This window comes from Sus scrofa, chromosome 5 (genome assembly GCF_000003025.6).
Source record: "Sus scrofa isolate TJ Tabasco breed Duroc chromosome 5, Sscrofa11.1, whole genome shotgun sequence".
Classification (NCBI taxonomy): Eukaryota; Metazoa; Chordata; class Mammalia; order Artiodactyla; family Suidae; genus Sus; species Sus scrofa.
In genome coordinates this window covers 10,623,410-10,638,321 of record NC_010447.5, presented here as the reverse complement: position 1 = coordinate 10,638,321, position 14,912 = coordinate 10,623,410, and the positions used below count along the sequence as shown (strand labels likewise).

Genomic DNA, 14,912 nt, shown 5'->3' with positions numbered 1-14,912 from the left:
TGACTCCTCACTGAGCCTTGAAGGGTACGTGGGAATTTTCCAGGTGGGAAGAGGCTTCCGAGCGATGGGACCAGCCCATACCAGGGCTTAGAGGCATGGATGGGCAAGTTGAGTTTGGAGAGCCGGCCTTTGGTGTGGCAAGAGGACAGGCCACAAGAGGAGGCAAGCTGGACAGGGAAGCCCGCTGGAGCCCAAGTGGCCTTGAATGCCAGGGGAAAGAGCCAGGACTTCATCCCAAGGGCAGTGGGCAGGGAGCTGGTCAGATGTGGGCATGGGGGCTGAAGGGGAGAGACGGGAGCAGATGATCCCAGAGGGCAGGAGGTGCACACCCCACCCACCCCCACCCGACCCCGACCCCGACCCTGGAGTCCTCACTCACCACTATCAAAGGGCTTGAACTGCTGGGTCAGCAGCCTCCTCCACGTCCCCCCTTCTCGGCACATCACGCTCAAGCTGATGACGTCAACTATGGTCAGTTTCTGAGACTGCAAGAGGAGGAGGCCAGGGATGCGGCGGCCAGAATGTGATGGGGGAGGGGGTGGGGCTTGGGATGAGGTTAGGGGAGACCGAATGGGGACCAGGACTGCAACAAAGTGGAGCCCCTCCCCAAGCCACTCTGCCTAAGGCGGGGCTCAGCAAACTTTCTGTAAAGGGTCTGTTAATTTTTTTTTTTTTTTTGCTTTTTAGGGCCTCACCTATGGCATATGGAAATTCCCAGGCTAGGGGTTGAATTGCAGCTGCAGCTGCATCTGCCAGCCTGCACCACAGCCACAGCAACGACAGATCCAAGCCACATCTGCAACCTATACCACAGCTCAGGTCAAACCTGCATCCCCATGGACATTAGTCGGGTTTGTAACCCACTAAGCCACAACAAGAACTCCCTCTGTTAATATTCTTGGCTTTGAGAGTTCTCATCCTGGCGCAGTGGAAACGAATCCAACTAGGAACCATGAGGTTGAGGGTTTGATCCCTGGCCTCACTCAGTGGGTTAAGGATCCTGCGTTGCCACAGGCTGTGGTGTAGGTCGCAGACGCAGCTCATATCCTGCATTGCTGTGGCTGTGGCGTAGGCCGGCAACTGCAGCTCCAATTTGACCCCTAGGCTGGGAACCTCCATATGCCACGGGTTGGCCCTAAAAAAAAAAAGCAAAAAAAATTTTTTCGGCTTTGCACATGGCCTCTGTCACAACAATTCAACTTTCCCGTCATCACTGGTATGCGAAAGCAACCATTAAAAACACGTAAGTGAATGGACATGGCTGCGTAAAGTTTTGTAAAACTTTGTTTACAAAAACAGGCAGCAGGCTGGATTCAGCCCGTGGGCCGTAAGGGTTTGTCAACCCCTGATCTCAAGGGAAGTGAGCTGCGTTGGGAGGGAGGGAGTTCCCTGTCCTGGGAGGTGTGTAAGCAGGATGAGCTCCCAAGAAGGTGCAGGTCCAGACCTATACTTGTGAAGGCTTCCCCTCCCCATCTCTCCACCCCCACCCCTCACTTTTCTGGAAGGAAATGGGTAGGAACTGAGCATCTCTGTGGGCAGACACTGCTTGGGTGTCTTGGACCCTTCTCGGGCTGATCCTCTCCGCTGCCCTTGACCCCCACACGGCAGGGGAGAAGCCTGAGGGTCAGGCTGGTTAAGGATCTTGCTCAAAGTCAAATATCTGGTCAGCAGGGGAGCCTCGATTCAAACTCAGGCCTCCTCCTCCACAGCCCTCAGACAGACGGCAGCCTTGACCGAGTGAACAGCTACGGCGGCCTCCCCCGTGCGCAGAGGGCAGCCCCGCAGGGGAAGGTCTAGGCTAGGCCCTGTTAAGATCTGTGTCCTGGGGTCTGGGTGGTGTTTTCAGGCCCAGGACCCCAGGCACAACCCCTCTGACTGGCCACAGGGCCCACAATGAACAAACCTTGAACCTGATCCTTAGAGTTCCTGGAGCCAGGAATAAATTGCTCCATCTAATGCTAAGGACCCAGCCCCAGCCTTCTTTCAGCTGTTGTGGAGACCAGATTTTCCCAGATAATAATACTATTATCATATTACTATTATTATTGTTATCATTATTGGAGTTTGTTGTTGTTGTTGTCTTTCTCAGGCCGCACCTGCAGCACATGGAGGTTCCCAGGCTTGGGGTCGAATCGAAGCTGTAGCCGCCGGCCTACACCACAGCCACAGCAACAAGGGATCTGTGCCGTGTCTATGACCTACACCACAGCTCATGACAATGCAGGATCCTTAACCCACTGAGCGAGGCCAGGGATCAAACCTGCGTCCTCATGGATACAAGTCAGATTCGGTTCCACTGAGCCACGACAGAACTCCTTGTTATTGTTTTAAAGAGGCCAATAATACAGTCTGTTGAGCCCTTTCTCTGTGCCAGGCACTCAACTAAGCACTTTGTACATAGTACCTCATTTAATTCTCTCGCCACCCCATGAGACAGGCGCTATTACTCTTCCCACCCTACAGCTGAGGAGACTGAAGCACAGAGAGGCTGAGGGACTTGCCTAAGGCCACACAGCGAGGTAGAGTCAGGATCTGAAGCCAGATCTACAGAGCTTGGGGGGGACAGGCACGGCAATCTGGTTCAAGGGGCTCGGCTTTATCTGCTACACCATGTGTGCCCACGTCCACATCCTCGTGCCCCTTGAGAAGGCACTTAACCAAGATGGTTGGAAAGTGTGGTCTGGGCATCTCCGGTGCCAACTGCTGCCCAGAAGGGTTTGCCAGGCAGTAATCTGAGGCACGTGGACACAGCCTCGTGCCCTTCAGGAAGCAGCCTAGTGCAAGGGTGAAAGGCCCGGGCTGGGGGTAGGTCTCACAGCCCAGGGGTCAATCCCAGCTCTGCCACTTCCTAGCTCTGTGACTTGGGCAGGGACCATGCCTCTCTGAGCCTGAGTTTCCTCCTTGGTAAGAAGGGACAGTGCTGGTGCCCACCCCCCAGTCAAAGGAGTCCCCTGATGGTAGTGACAAGTACGTGCTCTGTTCTGAGTGGGGTTCTAAGTGCTCAACCCTCAGACAACCCTGCAAGGTAGATGCCGTTCTTATTCCTTTTACAGAAGGGGAAACTGGGACTCAGAAGGTACCCAGGGTCACCCATCTTGGGTATGACGGAGCCAGCGCTGGAACCACACCCTTTTTTTTTTTTTTTTTTTTTTTTTTTGGCCTGCAGAAGTTCCCAGGCCAGAGATTGAACCCACGCCACAGCAGTGATCTGAGCCATAGCAGTGACATTGCTGGTCCTTAACCTGCTGAGCCACCAGGGAACTCCTTCGATCTACACTCTCAACCCCACACCACCCTGCACTTGGCCAGACCTTGGGAGGAGTCAGGTGTGGTGGTTATTATCACTGGGCACTCTCTCCACTTGATAAGGAACACAGGATCCACAAAGCCTGGGGGATCCAGCAGGAGCAGAGGCAGAGTGGCGGATGCCTCCTGTGCCTTGGATCCCTTGACCCCCAGCTCCGGCCTGTTTTCCCCTTTGAATGCTGCCCTCCTCCCTTCTGCCTCCCCAGCTCCAGGAGGCCTGGGAGGCAGCAGTCCCCGGTCCCTGCTGGGGCTTGCTGGGCCCAGCCCCTCCCCTGGAGGTCCGTCTCCCCTCCTCCCCACCTCTTCCCTGGCTACTCACATCTGGGAGTCCAAGGATCAGGTTACACGCCCAGGAGCCTGGCCTCACTGGGAGCAGCTCACAGCATTCATTCCAAGGCCTTTCAAGACAAAAGAACCCTCTTAGAAGGAAAAGAGGGACCAGAGTTCCCGTTGCGGCACAGAGGAAACAAACCCGACTAGTATCCATGAGGACACGGGTTTGATCCCTGGCCTCGCTCAGCGGGTTGGGGATCCAGCATTGCCGTGGGCCCATATGCCACAGACGCAGCCCTAAAAAAAAAGAAAAAGAGGAAGCCCCAGAGCTGGGCCTTGGAATGTCCCCAGGCATTGTGGCTGGTCTGTGCCCACACCTGCTCTGCCTCCCCTCTGAGCATTCTTTCCTGCCCTCCCCAGCCCGGCCCGACTCCATGGCATCGAAATTTACCTAGAAACAAATCAGTTCAGGGCACATGGCCCTCCCCACCTAAAGCCCTCCAAAGTCTCCCCACAGCGTTTAGGGTGCACATGCTCCTTGACTGAGCCCTCAGGGCCCCATATAATCACCCCCTGGAAGCCAAGGTCAAACCCCCAAGCAGCCTTCGCTGGCTGCCACTAGGATGTTTGGATTACAGCAAGCCTTCACCCACTCCCTCCCAGCCCACCTGCTCTCCAGTCTCTCAAAATTCCAGGTCACTCAAAAACCTCTGGGAGCCCCCTTCTCCCCCTTCCCCTCAAACATCACATCCACCCTCAGCATAGCAGCCCAATGTCCCCAAACTACCTTGTCCAGCTCCTCCATTGCAGCCTGGCCCCCATGCCCCACTGCCGCCCAGGCTCCAGAAGCTAAATATCTAACCCTTAAGATCTTCCAGACTCCCGTGATATCGAGAGTCTGTGTGTCCTTTTAGCCCAAGCTTCTCAAAATGCAGCGTTCCTGGAGTCTGAGAGCTAGGATTTCAAGAATCCAAAAGCCAGCGATTGGAGTTCCCGCTGTGGCGCAACAGGAGCCGTGGTGTCTCTGTAGCGCTAGGACACAGGTTCAACCTCCAGCCTGGCACAGTGGGCTAAGGATCGGGACTTGCCACGACTGCGGCATAGGTCACAACTGTGCCAAAAATGGGGAAGGAGGGGGTCGGTGATGATAAAATCTCCCCACCCTGAGATTATGTCGTTTTGCCTGTGGATCCCACACATACCTTTTATCGGGCTGGGCGTGGATGCGGCAAGGCATGGCCTGCAGACCCCCATCCCAGCTCCAGACGCAGGAGATGTTGGCTCTTGAGTTGTAGAAGCACGTGAGCTTGGAAGCGGCTGCTGGCAAGATGGGGTGGGTGTGGCTGGCTGCAGGGTGCCAGTGGCCCTCTGGGGATTGCGCGCCACTCTTGCACCTACCAGATGAGGTGTTAGGCAATCCTGGCGGGATTGGCAGAGAAGGGGTTAGTGGATCCATTTCAGAGAGGACAAAACTGAGCCCCAGAGCCTGCAAGGACCCCCAGGCAGGTCGAGGCAGGGCAGGGAGAAGACAGTGTCTTCCTGGGGTTTGGAGGGGCCTGTGAGTACAGCGGAGGCAGGATGGAGGCCCAGGGCGAAGACGGATCCCTGATCTCTGGTTCTGGGACTCAGAAGATACCTGATCTTCCTGCCCCAGCTAATGGAGCTTCTGCTGAGAAGCAGGGGCCTTGGAAGAAATTCTAGAAAGATCTTGGCCTTTCCCCCACCCCTTGAGGGAAAGCACAGCTGGCCAGATTGCCAGGGTCCTCACCGTTCACCACTGTAGATGCCCGAGAGATGGCCAGGGACAAGAGGAGGGCAAGGAGGGACAGACACCGGGACAGAGCAGGAACCGCCATCACATCCACGAGTGGGAGCTGGGGAAGGAAGCCCTGGAGGGAGGAAGAAGGGGAGAGAGCATGAGTGAACACCCAGCCATGTCCATCCCCACCCAAGAGGCAGGCTGGGCCCTGCCCTGCCCAGCACGCCAACCTCAGGGCCTTTGCACCTGCTGGTCCCTCTACCCCACCCAGGCTCTTGCCTTTCCTTCCGAGATTCAGGGACCCATGCTGTCATTCCTGAAAGGGCTCTCTGAGCAGGCCCAATCAGAGAAACTGAGGCCTGGGGAGAGAAAAGACTTAGGTCCCCTGGGAAGGCCGGCACAGGGCTGCGATGACAGCCCACACACACACATCCTCTCTATTAGCTGCCCCCCAACCACACCAAAACCTTTTGTAAAGAGGTTCCTCTATGCCAGGCTCTCTCTCTCTCTTATTTTATTTTATTTGTGTGTGTGTGTGCCTTTTTAAGGCTGCACCTGCAGCATATATGGACATTCCCACACTAGAGGTCAAATCACAGCTGCAGGAGCCAGCCTCACGCCACAACCACAGCAATACCAGATCCAAGCCGCATCTGCGATCTATACCACAGCTCAAGGCAGCACCAGATCCTCATGGATACTAGTCAGGTTCATAACCCGCTGAGCCACAATGGAAAGTCCCTATTTTTTTTTTTTTTTTAAGGGCTGCATGCATGGCATATGGAAGTCCCCAGGCTAGGGGTCGAATCGGAGCTGCAGGTGCTGGCCTCCACCACAGCCACAGCAATGCCAGATCCATAACCCACTGAGCAGGGCCAGGGGTTGAACCTGAGTCCTCAGAGATACGAGTCAGGTTCGTTACTGATGAGTCACAACAAGAACTCCCTGAAGATGCTTTTATTATCTCCATTTTCAGATGAGAAACTGAGGCACAGAGAGGTAAAGCAAATCACCCAAAGTCACACAGCTGATAAGAGGCAGATGTGGAACCTGGAGCCCAAGCCGGGGCTTCCCCTCCTGTGACGTCTCTGACTACAGCCCCCCACCCACAATTAATCAACTTGTGCAGATAACCTCCTAACAATACCGCGTAACTATACACGCTGCACAAAGGATTCCCTATGCCAGTTCACCTATTGTGCCCGGGAGCTGGGGGTGGGTGTTTGTATTGTCCCCTTACACAGATGAGGTGACCAAGGCTCTAAGCCACTACCCCAAGGTCACATCGAAGAAGAGGCAGAGCTGGTTTCCATCCCCAGGCTTCACCCCGAGGCCCGTTCCCCCAGACATCACTCCCCCCAGACCCTGTCCTAGGCGCTGGCCCCAGAGGTAAGGCCCGCAGCCTCCCCACCCTGGGGAGTCAAGGCCCAGCAGGCGCACCAGCCGACAAGCGGGCATCTGGCCTGGGTGTGGAAAGGAGCCCAGAGAGGTAGCTGGGGGTCCTCCTTGCCCACCACCTTCCCGTAGGAGGGTGTGCTCTCAGGGCAGGGCTGGCTGCCTCTTCCTTTGGCCCCTCCAGCCCCCTATGGCCCAGGGCACAGGGTTGGGACCCCAAAGGGCACAGATCCCAGGAAAGGGGCTCTAGCAAGCCCCCTGTGCCTCTTATTCACTCAATCATGGCCCTAGGGCAGGGGCCCTGTCAGTCCCCTGGAGGATGTGGCCTGAGGCCAGAGCCCAGTCAGCAGGGCCACCCCATGCCCAGGACAGGACCTGGCACAGAGCCTCAGGGTGAGAGGAGGTGGTGGAGGAGGGTAAAGGCGTGCTAGATCCCAGGAAGGTCAGGGCCAAACCACAGCCCCAGCCAAAGTGAGTTGGGCAGAAGAAGCATTGTGCAGAAAGAGCTTCCCACCACCCTGAGCGGAAGGGTGCCGCCTGTACACCAAGAGGATGCGGGGGGTGGGGATGGAGGGCTCCCGGCACTGTCTGAGCTGCACCCTCTTGCAGCAGAGGAAACTAAGTCTCAGGTCAGTTAAGGAACTTGCTCAAGGTCACAGAGCAAGGAAGGGGCCCAGCCATAGGGAGGCAAGTGGGATCTCTGAGCCCCCAGCAGCCTCCATCCTGGGTTCTCACGCACGCCCACACACATGTACCGTGCCCTCGAGACGGCAAAGCCGTTCACACCTACTGACTCATTCGGTCCCCACCAAAGCCCCAGGAGTGTGTGCTGTCATCTCCATTTGACAGATGCCAAGACTGACCCTCAGCTGCCAAAGGGACGGGACTCAAACCAGGTTGTCTGATGTCAAGTGAGAAGGTGGTGATGGTGACGGTGACAGTGATGGTGGTGATAATGGGGTTGGGGATGGGGGTGGGGATGGTAGTGATGATAATGGTGGTGGTGGTGCTGATGGTGGTGGTGATGCTGGTGATGCTGATGATGATAATGATGCTGGTGATGATGGTGATGCTGATAATAATGAGGATGATGGTGATGATGATGGTGATGATGGTGATGGTGATGCTGGTGATGGTGATGATAATGATGCTGGTGATGATGGTGATGATGGTGACTGACTGCTATGATAATGAGGATGATGGTGGTGATGCTGGTGATGCTGGTGATGCTGATGATAATGAGGAGGATGATATTGATGATGGTGATGATGGTGATAATGACTAATCCCCAGGCCTCTGCCCGGCACCGTCATTAGCACTTTGCTGATATTACTTCGTTTAATGCTCACAGCCACCCAATGAGTAGGTACTATTATGACTCTTCTTCTCGGATGAGGCGACGGAGGCCCGTGTGAGCCTCCTGGGGTCAGGTTCAGCCTGAGGTCCTGCTGGGGCTGACATCATGGGATGTGGGGTACAGGGGTGCCGAGGCACGATGTGAAGCAGCTCACTAGCCTGAGACACATCCCGCCTGACCTCTGACTTTGACGGCCCCCATCTCCACTTATTCTCTCTGTCCATCACCCCCCAACACACACACAGGGCTCCCCCTTGCTCTTTAAATCTGGGGGCATCTCCGCAGCTGGGTGTGGGATGCAGGCTGTGGACGGGGGGGAGAAAGGGGACGCTTTGGGATGGCTCTTCTCCTTAGGGGCTCCAAACACGGCTTAAGGTGGGAGACCTCAGCCCCAGGAGTGGAGGAGGAGCCTGACAAGCGGGTGGCCCCAAAGATGGAGTCCCTTCGCCTCCAGCAGCACCTGGAGATGCTCCTGATCTGCCTGGCCATCCGAGTAAGGGACAAAGTTGGACTTGAACCCAGGGGCCTGGCCTCCAGCCCAGGGCTCCCAGACACCTCCCGGCACACCCACTTCACAGCCCGGTCTCTCCTCCCTCACCCCGCAAGCCTCCTAAGGCGCGCTTTGCACAAGGGCGCCTCCCCAGGGTGGGCCCCACAGCCAGACATCCCTCCCACCCACATCCCAGCCCCATCTCCGGGCGCCCAGCCCATCTGAGGCTCAGTTAGCCTTCCCCGTCCCAGTCCTCCCACCTCCCCTCCACCCCTCTGAGTTGTGGGGTTCAGCCCAGGGCCCGGGGAAGCCCCTCATCCCAGAAGAGCCCCCAGCCTCCCACAGGGAGAGCTGGGAGGGAGGCAGAGCCTCAGACCAGGGACCAGCTTTTCCTCGAGCTGGAGCCAGGAGAGCAGAGGGGCTGCCTCATCACTGGGGGTGGGGGGTTCTGCAACAGGGCTGGGGGTGAGGCCTGGGAGATGGGAGTTCAGGCAGAAACTGCTGGGGGATCTGAGTCAGAGCGGAATGTCACCCCTGTGACCTTCACCTCAAGCCCCCCCGGCTGGTGGCAGGGGCCAGGAGAGAGCCCCCCGGGGGACCTGGGGACCGGGCAGGGCAGGAGGAGGGTTAGGTGGAGCGTTACCTGGCTGGGACATGGGGCCTCGGCACGCTCTCTCTGCTTCTCCCCGCTGCTGGCACCACAGCCATCTCCCCAGGGCCCAGCTCCGGCTCCCTCGGCCCGGGTAGTAGATGGCTGATGGGGCCGCAGCCGGCAAAGACTAAAACCCCAGGGCCAGCCCACTTCCTGTGCAGAGGTTGCAGGGGGCAAGGCCTGGGGTGGGGAGGCGGGGGAGGTCTGGCTGGTTAGAAAGCCTGAAACTCCTGTAGCACCAGGGCCAGATAAAGATCTCCCTCCCCCGCTAGGGGGGTCGGGCGGCGGGGGGGGCGGGGTGTGCGTTGTGTGGGGGGGAGCACCGTGGGTGTTGCCACAGCAGGCGTGCGTGTACACACTCACACACACACCCTCACTCTCAAATAGATGCCTTGCTGCACACAAGAGCCCATGCAGGCAAGGCCCCTGCTTTTCTCCCCCATGCCACCCCTGCCCCATCTCACAGGCCACCTCAAGCCTCTGACACCTACATGCGGTCACACATACACGGATTAATACCCGGGACTCACACACAAACATGTCTCTTTAGGTGTACCTCAGCCGTAGGATAAGACACCCCATCTTTCTGAGACTTCTCTTTTCACCCCATCTACCAGGAAGCCCGTTACTCGTTTAAGCATTCAGAGACGACTATTTCGGGGAGCCTTGCAAACAATTTGATGGCCACTTGTTGAACATTCTAGAACCTTCCTCTTCCTCTCAAGTCATGGTTTATAATCCCATTTTTCCTCCTATGTTTTTAATGATGAACAGTTACAGACCCCTCTTCAGAAAGTGGCACGTCTGTTCCTGTGCAGTGTCACAGGCCCAGAGACCCCGTGAAGACTCAGCTGGCATTGGAATAAGCAGCTCTATTGCCTCCTTATTTTACTTTTTTTTGGGGGGGGCCACAATTGCGGCATATGGAGGTTCCCAGGCTAGGGGTCTACAGCCTCCAGCCTACACCACAGCCACAGCAACACAGGATCCGAGCCACGTCTGAGACCTGCACCACAGCTCCCAGCACCGCCGGATCCTTAACCCACTGAGCGAGGCCGGGGATCCAACCCGCATCCTCACAGTTCCTAGTAGGATTCATTTCCGCTGCACCACAACGGGAACCCCTGTCTCCTGATTTTAAACTCTCTGCTTGGAGTTCTCTAGTGGCGCAGTGGGTTTAGGATCCGGCATTGTCACTGCAGGGGCTTGGGTCACTGCTGTGTTATGGGTTCGATCCCTGGCCTGGGAATCTCCACATGCTCTGGACACGGCCAAAAATAAATAAATAAATAAATAAATCTAGAATAATTCTGGAAGTTTCTCAAGAAAGGAGGAGGGCTGGCTTTCCCAGGGAGGAAAGCCGAGTGAAGAAGAGGAAGGAAGGACATTTTCCCACCGGTAGATGCTTTTATACCACATGCGTGTACTTCCTGCCCCCCAAACACATGAATTCAGTTAAAACTTTTTAAAAAACACAGATAAGGAAAAAAAAATCCCTCCCCAGGTGAAGGTAGAAATCACGGACCCAGCTTGTAATGGTTTCGTCCCTGGGGATGACCTTGACCTGGCCCGTGTGGTCCGCCCGAGGCGCCTCACCCTCTATCCCTCTGCCCTGTTTCATTCACGCTGCAAACATTTCCTGAGCATCCAGGAGGCCGCAGCAGCCAGGCCAGGCACGGAGGAGCCTGAGGCATCTGACACCAACCCTGCCTTTCTGAGCATCATGCAGGCAGGCAGAGGTAGGACCAGGGGAGGCAGCTCTAACCAGTCATGTGCCCTGGGCATGGGGGTGCAGCAAAGGTAGCGATGAGGGGGGCAGCCCCCAGACTCAGCATCCCCTAACTCAGGCCCCAGGGGCTCGGCTTTTGTGGGAAGACTCAGGCCGGGATGCCTCAGGTGGAAGGGGGCGTGGCTATGCAGAGCAGGTGGGGGGGCACCCCAACAAGGCATGGGCTGTCCATCCCCCACCTAAAACCTCACAGCTATAGACCTTGTAGTGGGGAGGGGTGCAACGGGGTGTGAGAGAGAGCCTGGAAATGTACCCCCTTACCCCATTATGACCCTCCCTCCTGGGCATCAGCTAGACTCCATCGGCCAGTCTCGCTGAAGTTAGGTGTGGCCACGTGACTGAGTCTGCCCAGTGGAATGGATCCAGTTTACTTCCAGGCCTCAAAACCCCTGGGAGTTCCCGCTGTGGCTCAGCAGTAATGAACCCAACAAGTGTCCCTGAGGCCTCGGGTTCTATCCCTGGCCTCGCTCAATGAGTTAAGGATCCAGCGTTGCTGTGGCTGTGGCGTAGGCCGGCAGCTGCAGCTCCAGCTCCGATTTGACCCCCCAGCCTGAGAATTTCCATATGCCAAGGATTTGGCCCTAAAGAGCAAAAAAAAAGAAAAAGAAAGAAAGAAAAACACACCAAAAAAACCCTCGCCTTTGATCCTCCTCAGTGTCCTTCCCTCCCTCCTTGTCCCTGCCCCCTGCACGAACCCCACGGGAAGGATGTGAAGCCCTGGGTGGCGGGGGAGTCACCTGAAGGGCAGGCCTTCACCCCCACTCCCCAGACAATCCACACTGGATGGTCGCAGGAGCAAGAACTACTTCTGAGTTGGGCTTCTGAGATTTGAAAGTTCTGTCTCAGCACTCAACAGTCTTTATCCTCAATCAGATAAGTGTCCCCAGGTACCTAAGCTGATGGTTAAAGTGGTGGGGGAGGGTACGGGGGGGTACAGGGTGGGGAGATGGGAAGGACAGGCCAGGGACAGACCCTGGAGCTTGGGTGGGGAGCAGGCTGGCAAAGGCAGGCAGCCAAGCACGATTCAGCCTGCACCCCTGTCGCAGCTGCAAAATACCCCGCCCCCCACCCCCTGCCCGCCGGGTCCACCGCAGCCCCCTCACCGCAGGGCCTCCCCGTTCCCACTCCTGACCCCTCCAGTCTGTTCCCACTCAGCAGCCAGATCTTTCCCAAACTCGAATCAGGTCATTTCTCTGCACCGCCCGCTGTGAAACCTTCCAGTAGTTCCCAGTGCACTCAGAATAAAACCCAGACTCTTAATCTTGGCCTTGAAGACTCGCTCGAACTGACCCTGTGCTCATCTCTAAACTTGCTTTCAGCGTGGGCATTCCTGCTGTTCAAGGAGCATGTCAGCCGCCCGCCCCTCCCCACCCCCCACTGAACTCCCTTCGTTCACACGGATACCCACAGAGACTGCCCCCCTGCTCTCCACGGAGCTGGCATCTTCCTTCCCATTTTACAGGCAAGCAAACTGAGCCACAGTGGTGATCTACGCAGCAGCCACAGCAATGCCAGATCCTTAACCTACTGTGCTGGGCTGGGGAAACCGAACCTGGATCCCAGAGCTCCAGAGACACCACAGATCTCACTGCACCACAGCAGAAACTCCACCTGCCCATCACGGGGCTGCTTCTTCTGCAGGGCTCAAGCCAGGCGGACAGACCCCTGTTCCCCCTTAGCCCTGGCAGCTACCAAATGCCCCTCCCCCTCCTTTGCACCCCACCTCCTGGGAGATGTCAGGATTCTGGCACCATCCTCTCCCCAGGGACCCTCTGTCTGACACCACACTGCAGGCCCTGCCCAGGCCCATTCTGGGACCCTGTCATCACTCTGATTTAGGCCAAGCCAGCCCCCAAGCTGCCACCTCCCCGCTATTGCTGCCATCCCTCCTGGTCTATGACGGTGTCCCAGTTAGGATTGAATCCAGCGGCGTGAATCAAAGAGAATCGAAGAGGATAAGAGGGCCCTAAAGTAAGACAGGCGTTTATTTCTTTCACTTAAAAGCAGGACAGAAGCAGGCCACCCAGGGCTTCTTCTGGGGTCGGGGGGAGGGGCTTTATGATGTCATCAGGATCCTGAACTAAATCTGTCCTGCCGCAGGGGCATACCTCAGTGCCTTTCTCCTACCTCATGGACCAAGAGAGCAGTTCAAGCTCCATCCATCACATGTGCATTCCTGTAGCTGGAAGAGGGAGGAAGGAGCAAAGAAAGAAATCCTCTGCTTATGAAGGACCCTTCCGCAGAGTTGCCCTGGGCACTTCTAACTTATATCCCATTGGCTATAACTGAGTCACATGACCAACCTAGCCGCAAAGGAAGGTGGGAAATATGCCCAGCTATAACTAGAGGGCTCACAGGCTGGGGAAAACAGGTTTGCAGGGACCCGTCACTTTCCCTGCTGTGACTGACCTCTGCCATCATAAAGACCTCCAGTATCTCTGGGCCACCTGCCACCCCAGTCCCCTCCCAGCCTTGCTCAGACCCGACGGCTTAGATGCTCATCCAGTAGACACCCCCACTCCCACTCTCAAGTCCTTGCACCCCACCCCTCCCAGGGGTCAAAAGTCAGCAGGTGGCTGAGTCCTCAGCTGGAGAAAATCCTACCGCTACAGAGCCTGGCTTCACCGGTAACCAGATAGCATCCTAGCCCCTGTCCAGGAGGCTGTGCATGGATGATTTTTCATCCAACCCTCAGCCTGGTCCTCCCCGCGACTGGTGGGTTGGGGATGTGTGTGGCGGTGGGGGGTCACACCAAATGGAAAGCAAAAGGTAGGACAGGACCTCGGTGATCAGGGCAGGACACGAAGGAGAAAGAACAGTCTGGTGGCTGACGGCCGCAAGGATCTCCTCCCAGCCCCTCCGCAGACAACCCCTCTTCACTGGGGCACGCCACCCGCCAGTCCCCGAGCCAGAATGCGGCCATCCTCTTCGGCTCCTTCCTCTCTCTCAGTCCCCACTTCCAAGCTACCATCCTCCCTACCTCTGCCTTGCCAGAGTCCCCTCCTTGCCAGCCTCCCAGGCTCCAGACCTGAACACCCATGAGCGTCGGCCCCGGCCACTCCAACCCCAGCGCCCTGAGCCGTCCGCATAGCAAGTCATTCCCTGTTCTGGTTCTGCGGCTGTCCTGCTTTGCTGGGGCCTGAAGCAGTTTCCAGGACCTAGACTTTCAGTGCTAAAACTGGGACAGAGTTGGCCACCCCGTTCCCACCCCACTCTTCCAGACTAACTCCACTTCCCGATGTAAAACCAGCCCTTCCATAGAGTTCCCATCGCGGCTCAGTGGATAATGGGCACAACTGGTATCCATGAGGACATGGGTTCAATCCCTGGCCTCGCTCAGTGGGTTAAGGATCTGGCATTGCCGTGAGCTGTGGTGTAGGTCTCAGACGTGGCTTGGATCCTGCATGGCTGTGGCTGTGGCATAGGCTGGCAGCTGCAGCTCCGATTTGACCCCTAGCCTGGGAACCTCCGTGTGTCACAGGTGCAGCCCTAAAAGCAAACAAACAAACAAAATACCCCAAAGCCAAGCACACAAAACCAAGATGCAAGGAAGGAAGGAAAAAGAGGAAAAGAAAAAGAACCAAAGTTTCCAAATCTCTAATACCCTCAAGGATCCAGAAACTACACGTTAGAGACAACACAGGGGATACGATTTGAAGTTCCAGAAAGTCTGCCAGCACATCAGTCATGAGGCTGGATCATCTTGCTGGCATTCCCCAAAGTGGAATCACCTCTCAGGAAGCAGGGTGACAATGACATCTACCAGCATCTTCAGCACATGGCCCAGAAGCACGGCATCTCAAACTCATCCCAAGAAGTCCAAGCAGCAACCAGCCTGGGGGCAGCCTAAGCCCACCGCCCCAGGGGACTGCCTGTGTGTCGATTTGGAAA

The 14,912-nt window shown here is 56.6% G+C and overlaps 1 protein-coding gene across 2 annotated transcripts in view; it reads right to left on the bottom strand.

Moving 5' to 3' along the window:
* The window catches only part of IL2RB (interleukin 2 receptor subunit beta), a 40,222-nt gene that overhangs the window by 11,994 nt on the left and 13,316 nt on the right, over window positions 1-14,912 (bottom strand). The window contains exons 1-5 of one of the 2 annotated variants that reach the window (XM_013997538.2): window positions 9,224-9,450; window positions 5,348-5,468; window positions 4,782-4,998; window positions 3,626-3,704; window positions 380-485 (exon numbers count right to left, since the gene is read on the bottom strand). In XM_013997538.2, the coding sequence (XP_013852992.1) occupies window positions 380-485; window positions 3,626-3,704; window positions 4,782-4,998; window positions 5,348-5,435 (490 nt within the window). In that variant the 5' untranslated portion in view covers window positions 5,436-5,468; window positions 9,224-9,450. Of the gene's footprint in view, window positions 1-379; window positions 486-3,625; window positions 3,705-4,781; window positions 4,999-5,347; window positions 5,469-9,223; window positions 9,451-14,912 lie in introns of those variants that run through there. The other variant, XM_021091526.1, reaches the window with a different exon arrangement.